Source organism: Mustela putorius, unplaced genomic scaffold (assembly GCF_011764305.1).
Source record: "Mustela putorius furo isolate JIRA1106 unplaced genomic scaffold, ASM1176430v1.1 tig00000095_pilon_pilon_pilon, whole genome shotgun sequence".
NCBI lineage: Eukaryota > Metazoa > Chordata > Mammalia > Carnivora > Mustelidae > Mustela > Mustela putorius.
Genome location: NW_025421280.1, coordinates 31,498,428 through 31,516,853, shown reverse-complemented (window position 1 = coordinate 31,516,853; position 18,426 = coordinate 31,498,428). Strand labels below are relative to the sequence as shown.

The 18,426-nt window shown below is 47.4% G+C and overlaps 1 protein-coding gene across 8 annotated transcripts in view; it reads right to left on the bottom strand.

The window, feature by feature from the left end:
• Positions 1-12,221: 12,221 nt before the first annotated feature.
• ADGRL1 (adhesion G protein-coupled receptor L1) overlaps positions 12,222-18,426 on the bottom strand; it is a 44,145-nt gene continuing 37,940 nt past the window's right edge. For 7 of the 8 annotated variants that reach the window (XM_045083022.1, XM_004748235.2, XM_004748236.2 and 4 more), the window contains 5 exons: positions 17,231-17,359; positions 16,946-17,042; positions 16,720-16,848; positions 16,526-16,543; positions 12,222-16,057 (listed from right to left, as the gene is read on the bottom strand). In XM_045083022.1, coding sequence (XP_044938957.1) covers positions 15,315-16,057; positions 16,526-16,543; positions 16,720-16,848; positions 16,946-17,042; positions 17,231-17,359 — 1,116 coding nt within the window. In that variant the 3' untranslated portion in view covers positions 12,222-15,314. The remainder of the gene's footprint in view (positions 16,058-16,525; positions 16,544-16,719; positions 16,849-16,945; positions 17,043-17,230; positions 17,360-18,426) is intronic. The other variant, XM_045083017.1, reaches the window with a different exon arrangement.

Here is an 18,426-nt window from a genome sequence, read left to right as displayed (position 1 = left end):
CTCTGCTTCCTGCCCGCGACCAGTGGAAAATGAACGCGAGCCCCATTTCTCTCTTCACATTTTTCTAGTAAGCCCGTTTAAAAAAAAAAAAAAAAGTAACAAAACCGATGAAACGAATCTTAATGTTATCTTTAACCCAGTGTGGCCAAGATCTTATTTCCCCATGCGATGGGTATAAGAAATACAAATGAGGTACCTTGCATTCTTTTACTAAGTACCAAGGCTTCGAAATCCCATGCGTTTTACGGGTGCACCTCCATTTTCATCGGAAGGAGTCGGCCTGGCTTTTAGATTTCATGAAATGGAGAGTTGAAAATGTAGGTTCACATGCCCACGCCGTCTGTCCCCAACTTAGCAAGTTTTCCAGGAGCTCGACTTCCTGTCGGGTTTTCAGTGTAAACGTTGATCAGTTAGAATTCCCTGACGGCGAAAAGTGCTGTGCCGCCGGGGCACGAACTGCGTGCACGTGTTCATGAGCCCCTGTGACAAGTGGTTGCTGTATTCCTGGATGGTGTAGGTGTGAAACAGTTTGGATCAGCCACTGTTCAATGTGTGGTTTTCTGTTGTCAGGATAAGAAAGTCGTGTTAGAGGGGCGCCTGGGTGGCTCAGTGGGTTAAGCCGCTGCCTTCGGCTCAGGTCATGATCTCAGGGTCCTGGGATCGAGTCCCGCATCAGGCTCTCTGCTCAGCGGGGAGCCTGCTTCCTCCTCTCTCTCTCTCTGCCTGCCTCTCCGACTACTTGTGATTTCTCTCTGTCAAATAAATAAATAAAATCTTTAAAAAAAAAAAAAAAAGAAAGTCGTGTTAGAGACTCTACATGCTTTGTTTCCTACTATACTCCCTTCCCCAGCCCTAACCCCAGCTTCATTTGGCCAAATTCTCTTTTGGTTCCTTACAAATCTGACCTGGCATTTCCAGCGCAGAACCTCTACCCAGAACCTCTTCTCCCACTCTTGGCATGGCTGGCACCTTCTTGGCATTCAGGTCTTTGCGTTCAAATATGCTTTTCTCAGAGATGGCTTTGCAAGGGTTCTCTGGTCACTGTTCAGACTCATGGAATATAGGCCTGAACAGCACCTATTCAAGCCACTAGCATTTCTTACCCAGGCACCTCGGTAGTGTTGGTACAATTGTAAGGCCCCTTGATGCTAGGCATTTTTTTCCTTTTTGTATATCTACATTTCACATTAAGTTAAAAAAATGTTTGTGGTTAAAAATATTGACAGTTTTTTCTTGGAGATGATTTGGCTGCAAGAAAATCCCCATTTATGATCAGCTATGATTTCTTGGCAGTCATTGGGCATACTTGCAAATTTTTGTAACTGAAAAAATCTAATTTTCAAATTATTTCCAAATGTAATTCAGTTGTTTATGTGAATACTCAATTTAATGATGAAGTTGCTATGATGTTTTCTAGACATTTAATTAAACACTTATTCATTCCAACTTCGTAGTTTTCTTTTTGCATTGTGGAACTTTCCCCCACCCCCACCTTTTTGTACCCGCTGAGAAGCTCATCAGCCACAAGCATTATGTCTTTGGTGCTAATGAAGAAAATGGCTCTCTATCTATAATGAGTACTCCATATAGCGGGCTGAATAATCTTCCGTTATAAACCAGATCATGTCATTACCCTGCTTAAAACCTTCAAAAGCTTATCATACTTAGAATGAAACCTAAGATCTTTACTGTGGCTTAGGAGGCCCTGCATGGTAACCTCAGCCGACCTCTTGGGGCCTCATCTACAAGCCTTCCTCTTGTCACCACTCTCCAGCCTTGCTGGCTTTATTTAGTGTATTTCAACATACCAAGTTTATTCCTGCTGCAGGGCTTTGCACTTGCTGTTCCCTCTGCCTAGAATGTGCTGTCTTTAGTCAATTGCATGGCTGTCTCATTGTCATCATTTATGGTTCAACTCAAATATCCCCTCCAAGAAGCCTTCCTGGACCACTCTAGTTTAAAGCAGCCCTTCCTTAATCATATCATCCTGTTTTAGTAGCATTCAGATCTAGTAGTACTTAACTTGGTTTTAGACTGCTCATCTCTCATCATCGGTCAGTAGATTGACAGCTGATTGAGGGTAGAGATCTCTGCTGCCTCACATTGACCTGAGTGTATTTAAAAAAATAAGTTGATATAAAGGGCTTAATATAGTGCCTGGAATGTGAAAAGCACTCTATAACATGAACCGTTAGTAGTATATAGTAATAAGGAGATAAGTCTTTTTTTGTTGTTGTTAAGATTATTTATTTATTTATTTGAGAGAGAGAGCATGTGGGCACACAAGCACGGGGAGTAGCAGGGAGAGGGAGAAGCAGATTCCCTGCTCAGCAGGGAGCCAGATGCAGGGCTGGATCCCAGGACCCTGGAATTATGACCTGAGCCATAGGCAGATGCTTAACCGACTGAGCCACCCAGGCGCCGCAGGAGATGTCTTTATTCTTCCTACTATATTTCAGGTGCACACCTATTTGGAAAGGTAGAAGAAATACTACAACAAAATACATTTTTACCTATTACCCAGCTTAAGGAGTCAAACATTAGAGATGCAGTTGAAAGGTCTTGTGTACTCCTGTCTCAAACCTATTCCTTTCCCTTTTTCCTCCAATGTAACCACAACCCTAGATTTGGTGTTTGTCTTCTGTGCATGTTTGTACATCTTTATATACAATATATAGTATTTTCATGTTTTACAATTTTATATAAATGAAATCTATGCAAAAAAGTTACCATTCTAGGCATGAGACTGCTGTCTTTAGAAAGGCCTGTTTGCAAGGTTGGCCCTTGACTGGTCTCTAGGAACTTGGATTTCATGAAGTTTCCTGTCATACTGTAAATTTTGAGTGCCTCATGATACTTAAACTGTATAATGTAATTTATGTTGAATACTCCTTTCCTTCTGGGGTCTGGAATTTTGGTGCTTGACCAGTCCCCAGTAAATACCCTGGGCAGAGTCTCTAATGAGCTTCCCTGGTGGGACACAGTTCACACGTGTGGTTATAACTTTCCTATAGGAACTAAGTGCATCCCTTGTGACTTCACTAGGTGAAGATTCTTGAAGTCTTGTGCCTGGTTTCCTCTCGACTTCACACCCTGTGCTTTTTCCCTTGCCTTACTATGCTTTTTACCATTTCACTATAAGAAGCTATAGCTGTGTGTAGGCTCTATGCTAAATCCTGTGAGTCCTCCTAGTGAATCCCTGAACCTGGGATGATCTTGGGGACCCCTGACATGGTGACATACTGGATATATACTTACAAGGTGATGTGAACCAGGCATCTATGGCCCAAAATTTAAGGAGGTTTTCACTCTCGGGGTCACCCAAGTGCCCAGCTTGTCTCTGTGCAACCCTGAGGGTGAGTGCCTCCTGAAGTATTCACTCTATATACCCTGCTTGCTGCACTCTAGTCTCAGCCATTGCCTTCTGAAACTTTTTTTTTTTTGGTCTAATGTAATGCTTTTGCAGTGTATCTACATTTACATGTATGTAACTCTGATTCATTTATTTTTACTGCTGTAGCCATGCTGTCTGATGTGGTAGCCATTAGCGACATATGGCTATTTAGATTTCAGTTAATGAAAATTAAATAGAAATTTCAATTCCCTAGTCACTCTTAGTCACATCTTATGCATTTAATAGGCATCTGTGGCTGGTGGCTACCACATTAAACAGTGTGAGTAGGCAACACCTCCAAGTTTCCTTGGACAGTATTTACTTATCCATTTACATCTTGTTTGATATTTAGGCGGTTTCTCATTTTCTACTGTTACAAACAGGGCTTCAGCGGTCCCTGTTGTATATGTCTCCTTGTGCACACATGTAGGAGTTTCCCTAGCATACATATCTAGGAGTCGAAATGCTGGGTTATGGAAATATCCACCTTTCTAGATACTGCCAGTTTGCTCTTCAATGTGATGGTTGCTGTTCTTATTCCACCAGTAGTGTTGCTATTGCTCGGTGACCTTATCAACACTTGGTACTGTCAGAATTTTTTTTTTTTTTTTTAAGAGCGAGTGAGCACAAGCAGGGAGAGCAGCAGGCAGAGGGAGAAGACGACTCCCCATTGAGTTGGGAGCCCCATGTGGGACTCGATCCCAGGACTCTGGGATCATGACCTGAGCCGAAGCCAACAGAACCAACCGAGCCACCCAGGTGCCCCTTGGTGCTGTCAGATTTTTACATTTTTGTTTTTCTGATGGGTGTACATGAGGGGTTTCAGTTAGCATTTTTCTGATTAGTAGTGAGGTTCAGCTATTTGTATCTATTTATTGACCATTTGTCTTCTGTGAATTGCCTCTTCATATCTTTACTCATTTTCCTGCGGCATTGTCTTCATCTTAATTAGTGCAGAAGTTCTTTTTACATCTGATACCTGCCTTTTCATTTGTTTGGTGTTGTTTGATATTCAGGATTTATTGTTATTATGGTAATGTCATCAGAGTAATCAATCTACTTAGAGTTGGTGTTTTTTGTGCTTTGCTTAAGAAATTTTACCCTGAGGTTGATAAGATATCCTACTGTGTTTTCTTTCTTTGTTTTTTAAAGATTTCTTCTAGAAAGAAAGAAGGAGCGAGAGAGTACAAGCGGGAGAGGCAGAGGAGAGGGAGAGAGAGAATCTTAAGCAGACTCCTCATGGAGCACAGAGTCCAACACAGGGCATGACTCTAAGCTCACGAACTGAGCTGAAACTAAAGGTTGGGCACTCAACCAACTGCGCCACCCAGGTGCCCCATCCTATTATGTTTTCTTCTGGAAGTTTTACTTTTCATATTTAGCTTTTAAAAAATCTACTTGGAATTCATTTTTGTGTATGAAGTGAAGTAGGACTGTGATTTAGTTTTTCCCAGACAGAAACCAGTTCTCCCAGTTTCTTTTACTGAGCCATTAAGTGGTTTTCAAAATGTGATCGCCTGTGGATCCAGGAGATAAACTCTTTTCATAATAATTCTAAAGTGTTGCTTGCATTTCTCATCTGCACTGTACTGCACTTGTACTCTACTATTAAAAAGCAACGGTTGGGTAAAACTGCTTGTGCCTTTAGCAGGAGTCCATGCGGTGTCCCCAAACAGTAGTCGCAGTACTTGTAGTTGTCATTGTATGCCTCACTGTTGCTACACATTCAATGTTAAAACAGTTCCATTTAAGAGTGTCCTTGAAGAAGCAGTGAAAAGTAGTAATCGGTATTAAAACTTAGCCCTGAACCAGTCTTTCTAGTGTTCTGTGTGGAGAAATGGGAAGTTTGCATAGAGCACTCGATTGCGTGCTGAAGAGTGGTGGTAGTTGAGGTAAGGCACTTGTACAGTTGTTCGAGTTGAAGTGGAACTGGTGACTTTTTTCATGGAGCACCATTTTTACTTGAAAGGATGAGACTGCAGTTATTCAGTTAGGATATTTGACAGGTGTTCTCTCAGAATGAATGAAATGAGGTGGTCACTTGGAGGACAACTGATGGTTTGTTGCCAATGATAAAATTCGAGCTTTCGGGCGCCTGGGTGGCTTAGTGGGTTAAGCCGCTGCCTTCGGCTCAGGTCGTGATCCCAGGGTCCTGGGGTCGAGTCCCGCATCGGGCTCTCTGCTTGGCAGGGAGCCTGCTTCCCTCTCTCTCTCTCTCTCTGCCTGCCTCTCTGCCTACTTGTGATCTCTCTCTGTCAAATAAATAAATAAATAAATCTTTAAAAAAAAAAAAAAAAAAAAAAAAATTCGAGCTTTCAAGCAAAATAGTCTTTGAGAAAACTTTTATTCGCCTCAAGCCTGACAACTTCTCAATATTTAAAGATTTTTCTGAGGAGATCAGTGGTGATACCAAGAAGGTATTAAAAATACTGTATCATGGGGCGCCTGGGTGGCTCAGTGGGTTAAAAATACTGTATCATGAAATGTAGTAACTCAGTAGATCAGTATTTTCCAATAGACCGATGGGTTTCAGTGTAACAGTGTGAAAAGTTCACTGATACAGTTTCTTCGTTATAACTAACTTGAACATACTACTAGTTTTTGAGTTGTGGTATAAATAAAAAAGTAGAATATCTCCAATTAGCTGAAAAGGATACAGCATTCCTCCCTCTTCCAGTTGTGTATCTGTCTGTGTGCTGCTGGATTTTCTTCATGTACTTCCATCAAGACAGCATATTGTAACAGATTAATTGCAGAAGCTTGTGTGAGAATCCGGGTCTCTTCTATTAAGTCAGACAATTGGGACTTTACAAAATGTAAAACAAAGCCATTCTTTTCACTGCTTTGTTTTGTTTTAATTTTTTTAAATTGAAAAAAAAATCTTTTAAGAGAGAGAGATTATGTGCACATGTGAGGGGTGGGGGAAGGGACAGAGGGAGAGGAGATAATTGCAAGTAAACTGTGCATGGAGTGTGAGCCGTCACAGAACTCAATCCCATGACCCTGAGACCACAACCTGAGCCGAAATCAAGCGTCAAAGCAACTGAGCCACCCAGGCACCCCTCACTACTTTGTTTTTACTTTTTTTTAAATTTATTTATAATTTTTTTAATTTTTAAAAAAGATTTTATTTATTTATTTGACAGAGAGAGATCACAAGTAGGCAGAGAGGCAGGCAGAGAGAGAGAGAGGAGGAAGCAGGCTCCCTGCTGAGCAGAGAGCCCGATGTGGGACTCGATCCCAGGACCCTGAGATCATGACCTGAGCCGAAGGCAGCAGCTTAACCCACTGAGCCACCCAGGCGCCCCACTACTTTGTTTTTAAAAACATATAGTTATTCTCCCGAAATAAGTGATTTATGTTAACATCTAATGGATTTATTAGCTGAATTAAATATTTAGTGTATTTAGTAAATATACATAGATATAATTCTTATCCCTTCATGTATTTATTTATTTTTTAAAATATTTTATTTATTTGATAGAGCAAGAGAGCACAAGCAGGGGGAGCAGTAGGAGGAGAGGGAGAAGCAGGCTCCCAACCAAGAAGGGATCCCGATGTGGGGCTCAATCCCAGGACCCTGGGATCATGACCTGAGCCAAAGGCAAACGTTTAACCATCTGAGCCACCCAGTAGCCCCATCCCTATTCCTTTAAACAACAGCTCTTTAGGGTCCTCATTAATTTTTTATTTATTTATTTATTTATTTATTTATTTGACAGAGAGAGAGAGAGAGAGAGATCACAAGTAGACAGAGAGACAGGCAGAGAGAGAGAGGGAAGCAGGCTCCCTGCCGAGCAGAGAGCCTGATGCAGGGCTCTATCCCAGGACCCTGAGATCACGACCTGAGCCAAAAGCAGAGGCTTTAACCCACTGAGCCACCCAGGCGCCCCTCATTAATTTTTTTTAAGAGATTTTATTTATTTATTTGAGAGAGCAGAGCAGGGATAGGGACAGAGGAAGAGGAAACAGACTACTCGCTGATTGGGGAGCCCAATGTGGGACGTGATCCCAGAACTGTGGAATCATGACCTGAGCCGAAGTCAGAGGCTTAAGAGATTGAGCCACCCTGGTGCCCCTCATTAGTTGTTTTCTTTCTTTCTTTCTTCTTCTTCTTTTTTTTTTTTAAGAGTTAATGTTTTTCCTTTTTCATTAAAAAATAATTTTTGTAAGAGCAGTTAGAAGTTCATAGCAAAATTTTCCATATGCCCCCTTCCCACCTTCTGTCATGCATAGCCTTCCCCACCATTAAGATCCCTCACCAGAGTGGTACATTTGTTATATCTGATGAACCTACATTGACAAATCATTTGTCATTGATTGACAAATCATTATTACCCAAAGTCTGTAGTTTACATTAGGGTTCACTTAGTGTTGTACATTCTATGGGTTTGGTCAAATGTGTGACACATGGCCATCATTACTGTCTCAGAGTGTTTTTCCTGTCCCCCAAATCTTCTGTGGTCCACCTAGTCACCCCAAACTCTGCTCATTAATTTTTAAGAATCTAAAAGGGATCCCAAGACCAAACCCTTGAGAGCCTCTGTATGAATCCATCCTTTCCCTAGTGATTTGTAGCCTCTGTTTAGAGCAAGTTTCCGTCCAGTCACAGGTCTCTTCCATAGGCCTGTTTATCTCTTCCTATGCCAACACCACATTGTCTTAAATATTACCACATTAGAACCAACCTTTGTAAGGCTAGTAGTAACACTTTGTTCTTTATCCTTTCAGAGGTACTGTTGTTCTTGGTTTTTGTTATTCCACAGAAAGTAGGATACACAAATACTTCTTCCTATTATAAAAGTAATATATGGGCAGGGGGACCGGGGTGACTCAGTCAGTTAAGAATCAGACTCCTGATTTCAGCTCAGATCATGATCTCAGGGTTGTGAAATCAAGCCCTGTGTTAGGTACGCTCAGTACAAAGTCCGTTTAAGATTCTCTCTCTCCCTCTGTCCCCCCATTCTCTCTCTCTCTTAAAAAATAAGTAAAAATAAAGTAGTATGTTCAAAGAAATAATTTTTTAAATAGAGAATTGCAAGGAAGTAAAAATTACCCCATTAATATTCTGATGTATAGCTTTATATTCTATCTGTGTATATATATACATATGAAATGTTAACCTCAAAACTATCAGTTTACCAGCAAAAATGGGTTTATTTGGGATTAAGAGAATTGCAGTATACACACACATGTGTTCACATGCATGCATATGCACACGGTTTTGTGTAACTACACATACACTTTTTGCATATGTATATATTTAAAAAGGTGGGGTCACTCTTTACCTGTCTTTTATGTCTGACTTTTTACACAGTCCTGTGAATGTATTTCCGTGTCATTTAATGTTCTGCTTCATTGTTTTTAATGGCTACATGCATTTGTGTGCATGATTTATGTAATGATGTTCTGTGCTGAAATTTTATTCACTGTGTTTCACTCTCAGAAGCCTGACTACAGTGAACCTTCATGCTGCTTAATCTTCATGTGCACGTGTGACTCCTTAGGAATGATTCCCAGGAGAGGACTCGTTGGGTTACAGTGAGGGCTTCAGTTGTGAGAAGGTGTGATCAACTTAGATGGAGGTGGAAGACTGTGGGAGACAGTGGGACAGGACAGATAGAAAAGAGTAGCAGTAGGCTTTGGTAGGAGAGTCCTGATGAAGTGAACATGATGTAAATGGGAGAAGGAGAAGCCAGCAGGGGCCTGTCTTCACTGCTGGTTTCCATGACTGATGTTTGAACAGGTAAGAAAAGGGCAGAATAAGCCAGTGGATGTTGTAGGGTTGGAGGACTAGCCTCAGCCTGGATCCCTCAGACCTTTCCAGGAGTTTATAGGGGAGAGGAGGTTTTCTCAAGGACAGAGGCCCCCAGTGCCTTTAGTCTTTTGGGAGTCTGAAGAGAATCTTCTTTTGCTCTGCATTAAGGCCTTCCCACTCTGGACAGCCTTAATACTAGCTACATGGGGACTGTTGGGAGTGTGGCCTGGTTAGTGGGCATCTCCTCTGGTGTAGGAAGCCAGATAGCCTCCTTTATTGTGTGCCATGTGGGATGGGTGAACAGTGATGGGGAGTGGGAAATTGCAGCTGAGTATGGACATCCCTAGAAAGCAGCCCCTGGGATCAGAAGACCAAGGTGGAGGCCTGGTCCAGGTTAGAGAATGTATGGACATTCTCTAACCTTCCTGGGCTTCCGTTTCTGCAGCTGTAAAATGGAGTTAATACCTGCCTCATCTTGTCATTGAAAGGTTTGAATTGGGACATGGAAAGCCCCTACAGGGTGCAGACCCTTTTAATTGCCTAGTAATCTTGAGTTAGCCAGTTAGTCACTCTACCTTCAGTTTCCTCATTTGATAAATAGGGAAAATAATACATAGCTTGTGATAATTAAATGAGATGAAATGTAGGAAAGAACTTTAAAGTGCTAAATCTCAGCATAAATGTTACTGTTGGTGGCATGTGCAAACGGTTGCCCCAAGTATGTACAGGTGCCCCTAGCTACCACCTGAGCATCACAGGCATCCAGCACAGCAGATATGGATTGTGCTAGCAGGAGAAGATGTGTGCAGTGCTGTGGATAGTAGAAGACATAGAGGTGAAAGAGCTGGTCATGTTGTAGACTCTCATGCTGGGATTTGATTTCAAAATCAGAACGTGAAGTTAAAATCACATATAGTTACATTTAATTATCCTTTAAAGTCCCCACTCTTGCTCACAGAGTGTCTCTCAGTAAGTCCAGAGAATCAGCTCCTCTTCCAGCATAGGAACAGGTTGCCTTTTCTTGGGTTGGGGACCAGCCAAAATATTGAACTTGGGTTTCAGGACCCTACTAAATTAAACCTCAGCATTGCACAGTGAGGGGAACTGAGAGCAGTGGAGGAAGTGGCAGATTCATAGTTCCCATCATTTGTAACTCTTGTCTCAGGTTCACTTGGGTCTTATGCTCATTTCAGCTTTCCATCCTTTAACAAATATTTATTGATCACTTACTGTATGTCTGATGCTATGTTAGACACTGGGGAACAGCAGGGAAAAATAAAAAAAAGACCATTCTACTTTACATTCTAGTTGGGGAGCTAGAAGAAAGCCAAAAATCTCTTGGTTTGCTAGATAGGAGTGCTATGGGGGGGGAACAAAGCAAGATGTGTGGGGTAGGAGATTCTGGAGTAGCCAGTTATAGTTTAAATGGAGTGGCTTGGGAAACTGAGTTTCATAAGCCCTGCAGGAGAATAAATGAATGCTATGGAATGCCAGTGCAAAGGCTCTGAGGTCAGTGTTGCCTGTGTGTTTGTGTACAGTGAGGAACCCATAGAGCTAGTGGAGGGAAAGAGGAGAGCCATGGGGATGAGATCTGATGTTGTAGAGTGTTACAGGTCATTGCAAGATGTTGGGCTGACCTTGGCCTTTTGTCTAGGCAAGAGAGGAGTGTACTGGAAAATTTTGAGCAGAGGAGGGATGAGATGCTTACCAAGATCATTCTGGTTTCTGTGTTGAGAAAAGCCTGAAGGACGGACAAGGGAACTAGTTAGGGGACTGTTGCAGTGGTGAGATATATAGTGGCTTGAACAAAGGTGGTAAAAACTAGTTTGCTGTGGATATTTGAAGTTAGAACTACCATTGCATTTACTGTCAGATTGGATTTGGGTTGAACAAGGACATAAAGTAAGAGGGAACCTGTAAGGGCATTATTCTTGAGTCTCTGGATAGACTTGCTATTAATTGAGTTGGGGGAACTTATGGGAGGAGGTGGGGGGACAGATTTGGGCAGGTTAAGTTTGAAGTCCTACCAGACACCTGGGGGGAAATGTGGAGTGGGTAGTTAGATGTGTATGAATTTGGAACTCGAGTAAAAGTTCCAGCTGGAGCTGTTTGGGAGCCATCAGTTTATAGTTATTTAAAACCATGCTGCAAGGCTGAGATCTCCCAGGGAATGGGTGCAGGCAGCTGGGCTTGCTGATGTTAAGTGGGGAGATGAGTAGCTGGAGAGGTGGGAAGATAATTAGGGGAATATGGCATCCAGGATGTAGATGTTGAAGGCAGAGAAGGTGTGCAGAGAGATGCTCGCACTGTTTGAGTAGTCATTCCTCTGAACACTGGCAGCTATATTTGAGAATGTGAAATACACAGGCTGCAATTCCAGCTTGTGTTTGAAAATGCAACATTGCAGGGGCGCCTGGGTGGCTTGGTTAAGTGGGTAAGCTTCTGCCTCCAGCTCAGGTCACGATCCCCGGGGGCCTGGGATTGAGTCCTCAGCCCTGCGTCAGGCTCCCTGCTCCCTGTGGGGAGTTTGCTTCTCCCTCTCTGCCCCTACCCCTTCGTTTGCATGCTGTCTTTCAAATAAATAAAATCTTAAAAAAAAAAAAAAGAAAGAGAAAGAAAAGAAAAATGCACCATTCCAGCCATGTGTGGGAGTCTAGTAATGGCTGTTGGAAGGAGACAGGCACAGCATACAGTTCCTGTGCTCTGCTCTAAATACAGCTTGAAGGGCTTCTCTGAGACTTGACATGTCCATGGCCTGGCCCAGGGAGACTTGGGCATGCATCTAGGTACTGTAAGCCAGTTTCCTTGTCTGTAAAATGGAGATCTGATAACCTTCACCCTAGAACATTTATGAGGATTCAAAGACAAACTGCCCCTGAAGTGTTCAGCCAGGCCCAGGAACTTAGAAATTTCTCTGTAAATGTTAATGATGCTGTGACTCACCAGGCCTCTGCTGTGGGTTCGAAATGCTGCAGTGCAGGTTCCTCACTGTGTCAGCCTCATGGGGATACTTCAAGCAGATCCACTCACCTCTTTCATACCCCCCAATGAGTCACACCACTCTTGTCATTCCAAGAAATCTTAATTTCTTTATTGTTTTTTTGACTCAACAATTTTTTTAAAACTTTTTGTTTTTTTCTGAAACGTTCTTGTTATGAGCCTTTTGTTTTGTTCTCGTTAAATGCACTCGACCCAAAATTGGTTTGGCATATCGAAAAGGAGACCAAGGAGGGATGGGGGGGGGGGGGGGAAGGGATGGGAGAGGGGAGGAGGCCCGAATGGACACGGAGAAATCAAGGGTGAAAGAGGAACACAGAAACAGTGAGAAAGACACAGGGAAAGTGGTAGAGACAGAAAGGAAGGCAAGGGAAACAAACAAACAAAAAATACCCCCCCCCCCCCGAAAAAAGAGAAAAATACTAGATTTAAAAGGAAATGAATTCAGGAGCCCAAGGAAGGGAGTAGGAGAGGAAACCAAGACCCTTCCTTCTCTATACCGTCCCAGCTGGGGTGGGGTGTCAAGGCACCAGGTCTGGTTGGGGTGAGGGGACACCTGGGCTCTTGGGGGTGGCTTTGCACTAGGCTGCAGTGGTGTCCAACCCCACCAGGGGGCCCTGCCATGCAGCTCTGAGGCCTGGGACTCCACCTTGGTGATTTTGGCTGGAATGGGAACCCAGGGACCCACCCCACCCTCTCTCCCCTGATTGTCAGTATCTGGAGAGAGGGGAGGGCTGGTCAGGGGCAAGGAAGCAGATTCTTCATTATACTTCCAGTCCCCGGTGAACTCTCCCACCAAGCCTGTTCTCCTAGCCCTCTTGCTGGTGTCAGAGGCAGCCCCTGGCGCTAGCTGGACTCGTGCTGGGCCCTCTCCATCATCCCTCCTCTTGCCAACTCTTCACAGACCTCTGGCTGCCCCTTCCTACAGTGGAGTTCCTGGCCTAGTGATGCCAAGGAAGCCACAGAGCGGTTTGGCCAAGACTGTCCCTGCCCTTATTTCTCTTCCCCACCTAGACTTACCCATGGTATTCAGCTGAGAGGTTAAGCCTCCCTACCCGAAAAAGCTAGAGATGGAACCCAACTCTGCCTTCTCCCCACACCTGTCTCCCTACATGGGACAAACCACCATCTTTGGTCTGACCCCTTCTCCCCTAACTGATGGGGACAAGCCAGCCCCAGCTCCCCAGGAGAAGGGAGGGGCTTTCTAGCAGCAAAAAGGGTTCCTCCAGCCACCTACCTGTCCCTTTCCCCCAGTTCCTCCCTAGAGCCCCCCCCCTTAACCCAAAGTAGTTTATGGCAGCAGCAGGCTGAGACCCAAGATGTTTGAAAACTCATGGCACTTGTGAGAAAAGAGGGAGGGGCAAAAGAGACAAGAAGGGGTCAGAGTAGAGGTGGAGGGCCACCCCTGGGACAATGGCAATGACAGGGCTGGGCTACTGTGGCAATGGGACTACCCTACTCTCAAGGAGTTGGGGGGCAGGGTGGGAAGGCCAGGGTGAGCGGCTAGAGAGGAGGGTGCTGGAAGAGGTACTCAGGAGACATCCCCAGCCCAAAGCTTCTGGAGTCTAAAGTTTGGGACAGAGTGCCTAGTACAAGGATGTCCTGACTGCAGACCCTGGTACCTGGCTTTGCCTTCCCTGTAGGAAGGTGTAGGGTAGGGAAGATGATCTCTCACCTTTGCGGCCCTCCTCCCCCCAAGAGAGAAGACAACTTCATCACTCCCAGCCTCCCTGTCACACCCACCACCTGCTGCCTTCACTTTTCTTCCCCCATCACCCGCTCCAGGTGGGAAATCAGTCCCTTCCTCCACACCCAGAGTCCCAGAAGCAATATACAAGAAGCGAGAACTCAAAGGGACAGCGCAGCCATCTTGGCAAAAGCATCTTTGGGTGTAAGGGTGCCTCCCCTGGGCCAGTGGGGAGGGGAGGGGGAGACAGGCCCCGGTCCTGGGGCAGGCAGTGAGGTACACGCCCCAGGAGGGCTGACTGATGCCAGGGAACAGGCGGAGCAGGGAAAGAGGCGACAGAAACGGTGCCGGGAAGGAAACAGGTTCTTTGTTTCGCTGTTGCTTCTAGATTTTGTTTTCTGTCTCTGGATTGTAAAAAGCTGCTCTGGCGGCCCGCCCACCCCGGCTGGGGATGCACACATACACGGAGAAGTCCTGGCTGCCAGGGCCCAGTGGCGCCACTCTGCTCCGGAGAAAGCCCCGGGCTGGCTGGGCCACAGGCTCCCGGTGGCTTCAAGTGATGAGATTTTCTTTCTTTCTTTTTTTTTTTTTTTTTTTTTTTTTTTTTTTTTTTCTTTTCCATTTCGTTGAAATATTTACAGCAATGGGGAAGGAGGAGGAGGAGAGGAAGGGGTAAGATGGCCCCCTAGGGAAAGATCCAAGCCCAGGACCCACTCCCCAGGGAGATCCAGACCCAAAATCTGCTCCCCAGATAGCTGAGCCCACAGGACTGGGAACTGCCCAAATATGGCCACCCCTGTGGGCTGGCGGCCCTGCGGGGAGTTGTGCTTCATCAGGAGTCACCCCAAGGTAGGGGGTCACTGGGTGCACTTGAGGAGGCTGATGGGCAGGCTTGCTGGGGAGGCAAGGACGAAGAGCAGAGGGAAGGAGCTTCAGAGAAAGTTCCACTTTTAAACCAGTAGCCACAACCACCCATTCCTCTTGCCCTGGAGCTCTCTCGGGAGAGGCCCGAGTCTCCAGGAGTAGGGAACTGTAGTGCAGGAGGAACCTGTCTGTTCCCACTGCTCCTTCCTGGTGCAGCGGATAGGTTCCATTCAGTAGGGCCTTTGACCCAGGGAAACCAAAGCCCTCATTTTCCTCCAGAGGGTAGGAAGGTAGGGGTGAGGGGGAAGTAAAGAGTGGGGTGCACCCATCCAATTTCTCCTTCCTTACTCCCTTGGGGACCTCTTGGCTCCTCCTTACTGCACTTCCCCCAAATCGAGCTGGTGCGCATGGCTGGTAGGAAACCCTGTCTGTGAACCCTGCACCACAGGCCCCCACGGCAGAGCTCCTGAGGGGCCTAGAGGGCCCACGGCTGAAGGGTACCTGGAGAGAGTGGCCCACCAGCCACTGCCTCCATGAGTCTCCCTCTCCCACTGGAGCCCCACCCAGGGTTCCCTCCCTGGCCTGGGCCACCAGCCCCTGGTCCATGAGGTCCCTCAGAGACTGGTGACCAGCTGCATCTGCCCATCCCCATCGGGCCCTGGCCCCTCAAGGCCCGGGGCCGCCAGGTAGCCCTCGTGGCTGGGCCGCCGCACCTGATAGTAGCCCTGCAGGGGGTTCCGGGCCACCAGGGCCGGTGGGCGCGAGGTGTAGTAGATTTCCGGGGGGCCGGGGGGTGCAGGCGGGGGTGGGGGCAGGGCCTCACTGGGCCCCTCGGGGCTGCTGTCCGGATAGGAGGGCGAGTCCCGCAGGTTGGCCCCGCTGGCGTAGAGGGAGTCCCGGCCCGGAGGGGAGGATAGGGGCCGGCTGGTGGCCCCATCCTCCGCAGTGCAGCTCTCCGACTCATCCAGATCACTCTGGTACAGCACCGACTGGGCCCGGGGCAGCAGCAGTGGCTCCTCCAAGGCCTTGTAGAGAAGTTCGATCTCTGCCCGGTCAGCACCCCCGGGCCCACCTGCTTCTTCCTCGCCACCACCCCCTGGCACAGGTGGCACGGGGGGTTCAGGTGGTGGGGGGCCCTTAGCCCCGCTGCTGCTACCCCGCAGGTTGTTGTGTACCAGCTCTGAGATGATCATCTTCTCGAAGGCAGCAGCATCGGCCAGGTTCCGGCCTCGGGGAGGCTCAGAGGCCCCGTCCCCTGGAGGGAAATCCCCACTTCGCAAGGAGTAACTGTTGTTGAAGTTGCCATTGAGGGGCAGTGTGTCCATGCCGCAGGCTTCCCGGCCTCCCAGAGGGTGCTCTGCAGGCAAAGGGGACCCAGCTCAAGAGGAGTGTGGGCAGTGATGGGTGTAGCCACATGGGAAGGGGGGTGCCTGCTTCCCCTGGGGCTGGGATCTCCTGTTCCCATTCTTCCTCACTGGTAGTGGGGATAGCAGCCCAGAAGCAAGTTGGTGGAACGGGGGCGGGGGGAGCTGGGGACCAGTTCCCTCTAGGTCTCTTCCCGCTGGAGGTTCAGAATCTCAACAGTATGAAGAGGCCTCGTGATCGGCTGCATTTCCTGTGCTCTGACCATCATCACCTTCATTGCTTATCTGAGGACCAAATATAATCCCCTCTGGCTGTATGTGTGTGAGGTCTGTGTGGGGTCTGGGTGGGGACGGTGGTTCAGGGGCACCCAAATGCTTCTCCCTGCGTGAGGCCATCCCTGGAGGCCACTACCGCATTCCCCTCCCGGCCTAAGAAACATTACCAGGCAAGTCACACTTACTGGGTTCCCGGTAGCTCCCTGTAGGTGCCGGCCAGGAGGGAAAAGAGAGAAGGTGAGAGTGTGCTTGGAAAGTCAAGTCCAGGCTCCAATTCAGGAAGCACTAGGATGCCCCAAGCAAAGTAGCTCGTGATGCAGACCCCACCACACTCCCTGACCAGGGCTGTCACCCTCTTCCTGAACCAGAGAGCTCTTACCTGGGGAGTTGAAGACAGGAGGTGAAGAGGGATTAAAGCCCACCGACTCAGCGATGAGGGTGTTGTAGGGGCTAGTGCCCCCACGGGGCTGCAGCACAGGGTTGGTCAGCAGGTGGTTCCCCATGGTACCTGTCCAGAACATCAGAGGTCACAAGGTGGCCCAGAGACATTGGTCCAGGAATCTTGAGGGACAGAGCCAAGGGAAAGGGAAGGGATGCCATCTCACCTCGGTTCAAGGTGGGGGTGCTGTTGATGTCGCCTGCCATGAAGGAGGACTCCGTCTGTTTCCTCACCGTGTCATTCCACATCCTCCGGATTCGGCTCTGGGGACACAGCCTGGCTGTGAGTCCCCCTACACCCAGACTGCCCACACTCCAAGATCTTTCTGAGGCCACTTGCCTGCTGAGCACCACTAGGGACCTGGGCTGGGCGCTAACCTGCCTCGGCGGTCTTGGGTCCAGTACTCAGCCCCAGGGAGCCCTGCCCAGAGCCCTGGCCCCTGCCCAGATACCTGGGTCCCTGTGTAGTAGCGGGTGTTGCTCCGCATGGCTGAGGTCTTGAGTGAGCCGTGAGCGCCCCCAGGTGGGGAGCGGATGCAGCAGTAGGAGTGACGCAGGCACTTGCTGTACTCCTTGTGCACCTGGAGTAGGAGGGCGTGCAGCTGGCAGAGGGGGCCTCCGCAAGCCTCAGAAACCTCGTTGTCTCCTGTCCACCAGCAGCTAGCCAGGAAGGCAGGCACTCTCCCTGCTCAGGCCCGTCCTTTCTCTACATCCACTGAGTTTCTCATTCATTCACTCAACAGATCTTTAATGAGCATCTGCTATGTTCCCAGCATACTTTAGGTCCCAGGGACGGTACAGAACCAATCATTCACACAGCCCTACCTCCAAGAGCTAGTATTTTGGTACATAGAGACATATGTAGATGCGAACAGTAGCACACTGTATAGGATGTCTGATGCTGCTGGGTGCTGTGCAGACCAAAATGGCCAGGGAGTCCGGCAGTGCTGGTGGGTTGGGGGATGTGGATGGGGGGTTTTGAGTTCAAATAGACCAGGGGAATTCTCCTTGAGGAAACATCCTAGCAAAGATCTGAAGGAGATCAGGCAGCAGGCCTTGCGGATATGTAGGGAGGAATAAGAACAAATCCTGAAGAGGGTCCCATCTAGCTCTTGTGTTTTTTTTTTTTTTTAATTGTTGTTGTTCATTTATTAAGATTTTATTTTTCAGAGAGAGAAAGAGAGTGTGCACAAGCAGGGAGAGCAGCAGGCAGAGTGAGGGAGGGAGCAGCAGGCCTCCTGCTGAGCAGGGAGCCCGAAGTGGGACTCAATCCCAGGACCCTGGGATCATGACCTGAGCTGAAGGCAGAGGTTTAACTGAGTGAGCCACTCAGGCGTGCCCTGTCTAGGAGTTTGAGAGAAAGCAGAGGAGAGGATGGCTGGAGGGGAGGGAAGGAAGGTAAGCCTGGGCAGGAACGTGTGAGCCTGGGCGTTCCTGTAAGCACGTTGAAAAGGAAACTTTATCACTACAAAACTTACAGTTTATCTTGTACCTATTGAAGTAAAAACCTTCCGTCTGGGTGGTTTGTACCCCCACATTGTGGGTGGGTGAGTTGGTCCTGTTACCACAATCCTGCCATGTGCTCCCCTATCTCCCCAAATCCGTCCTCCTCTTTCGCTCCCCCAGGTTGCCATATCTTGCTCTGTTC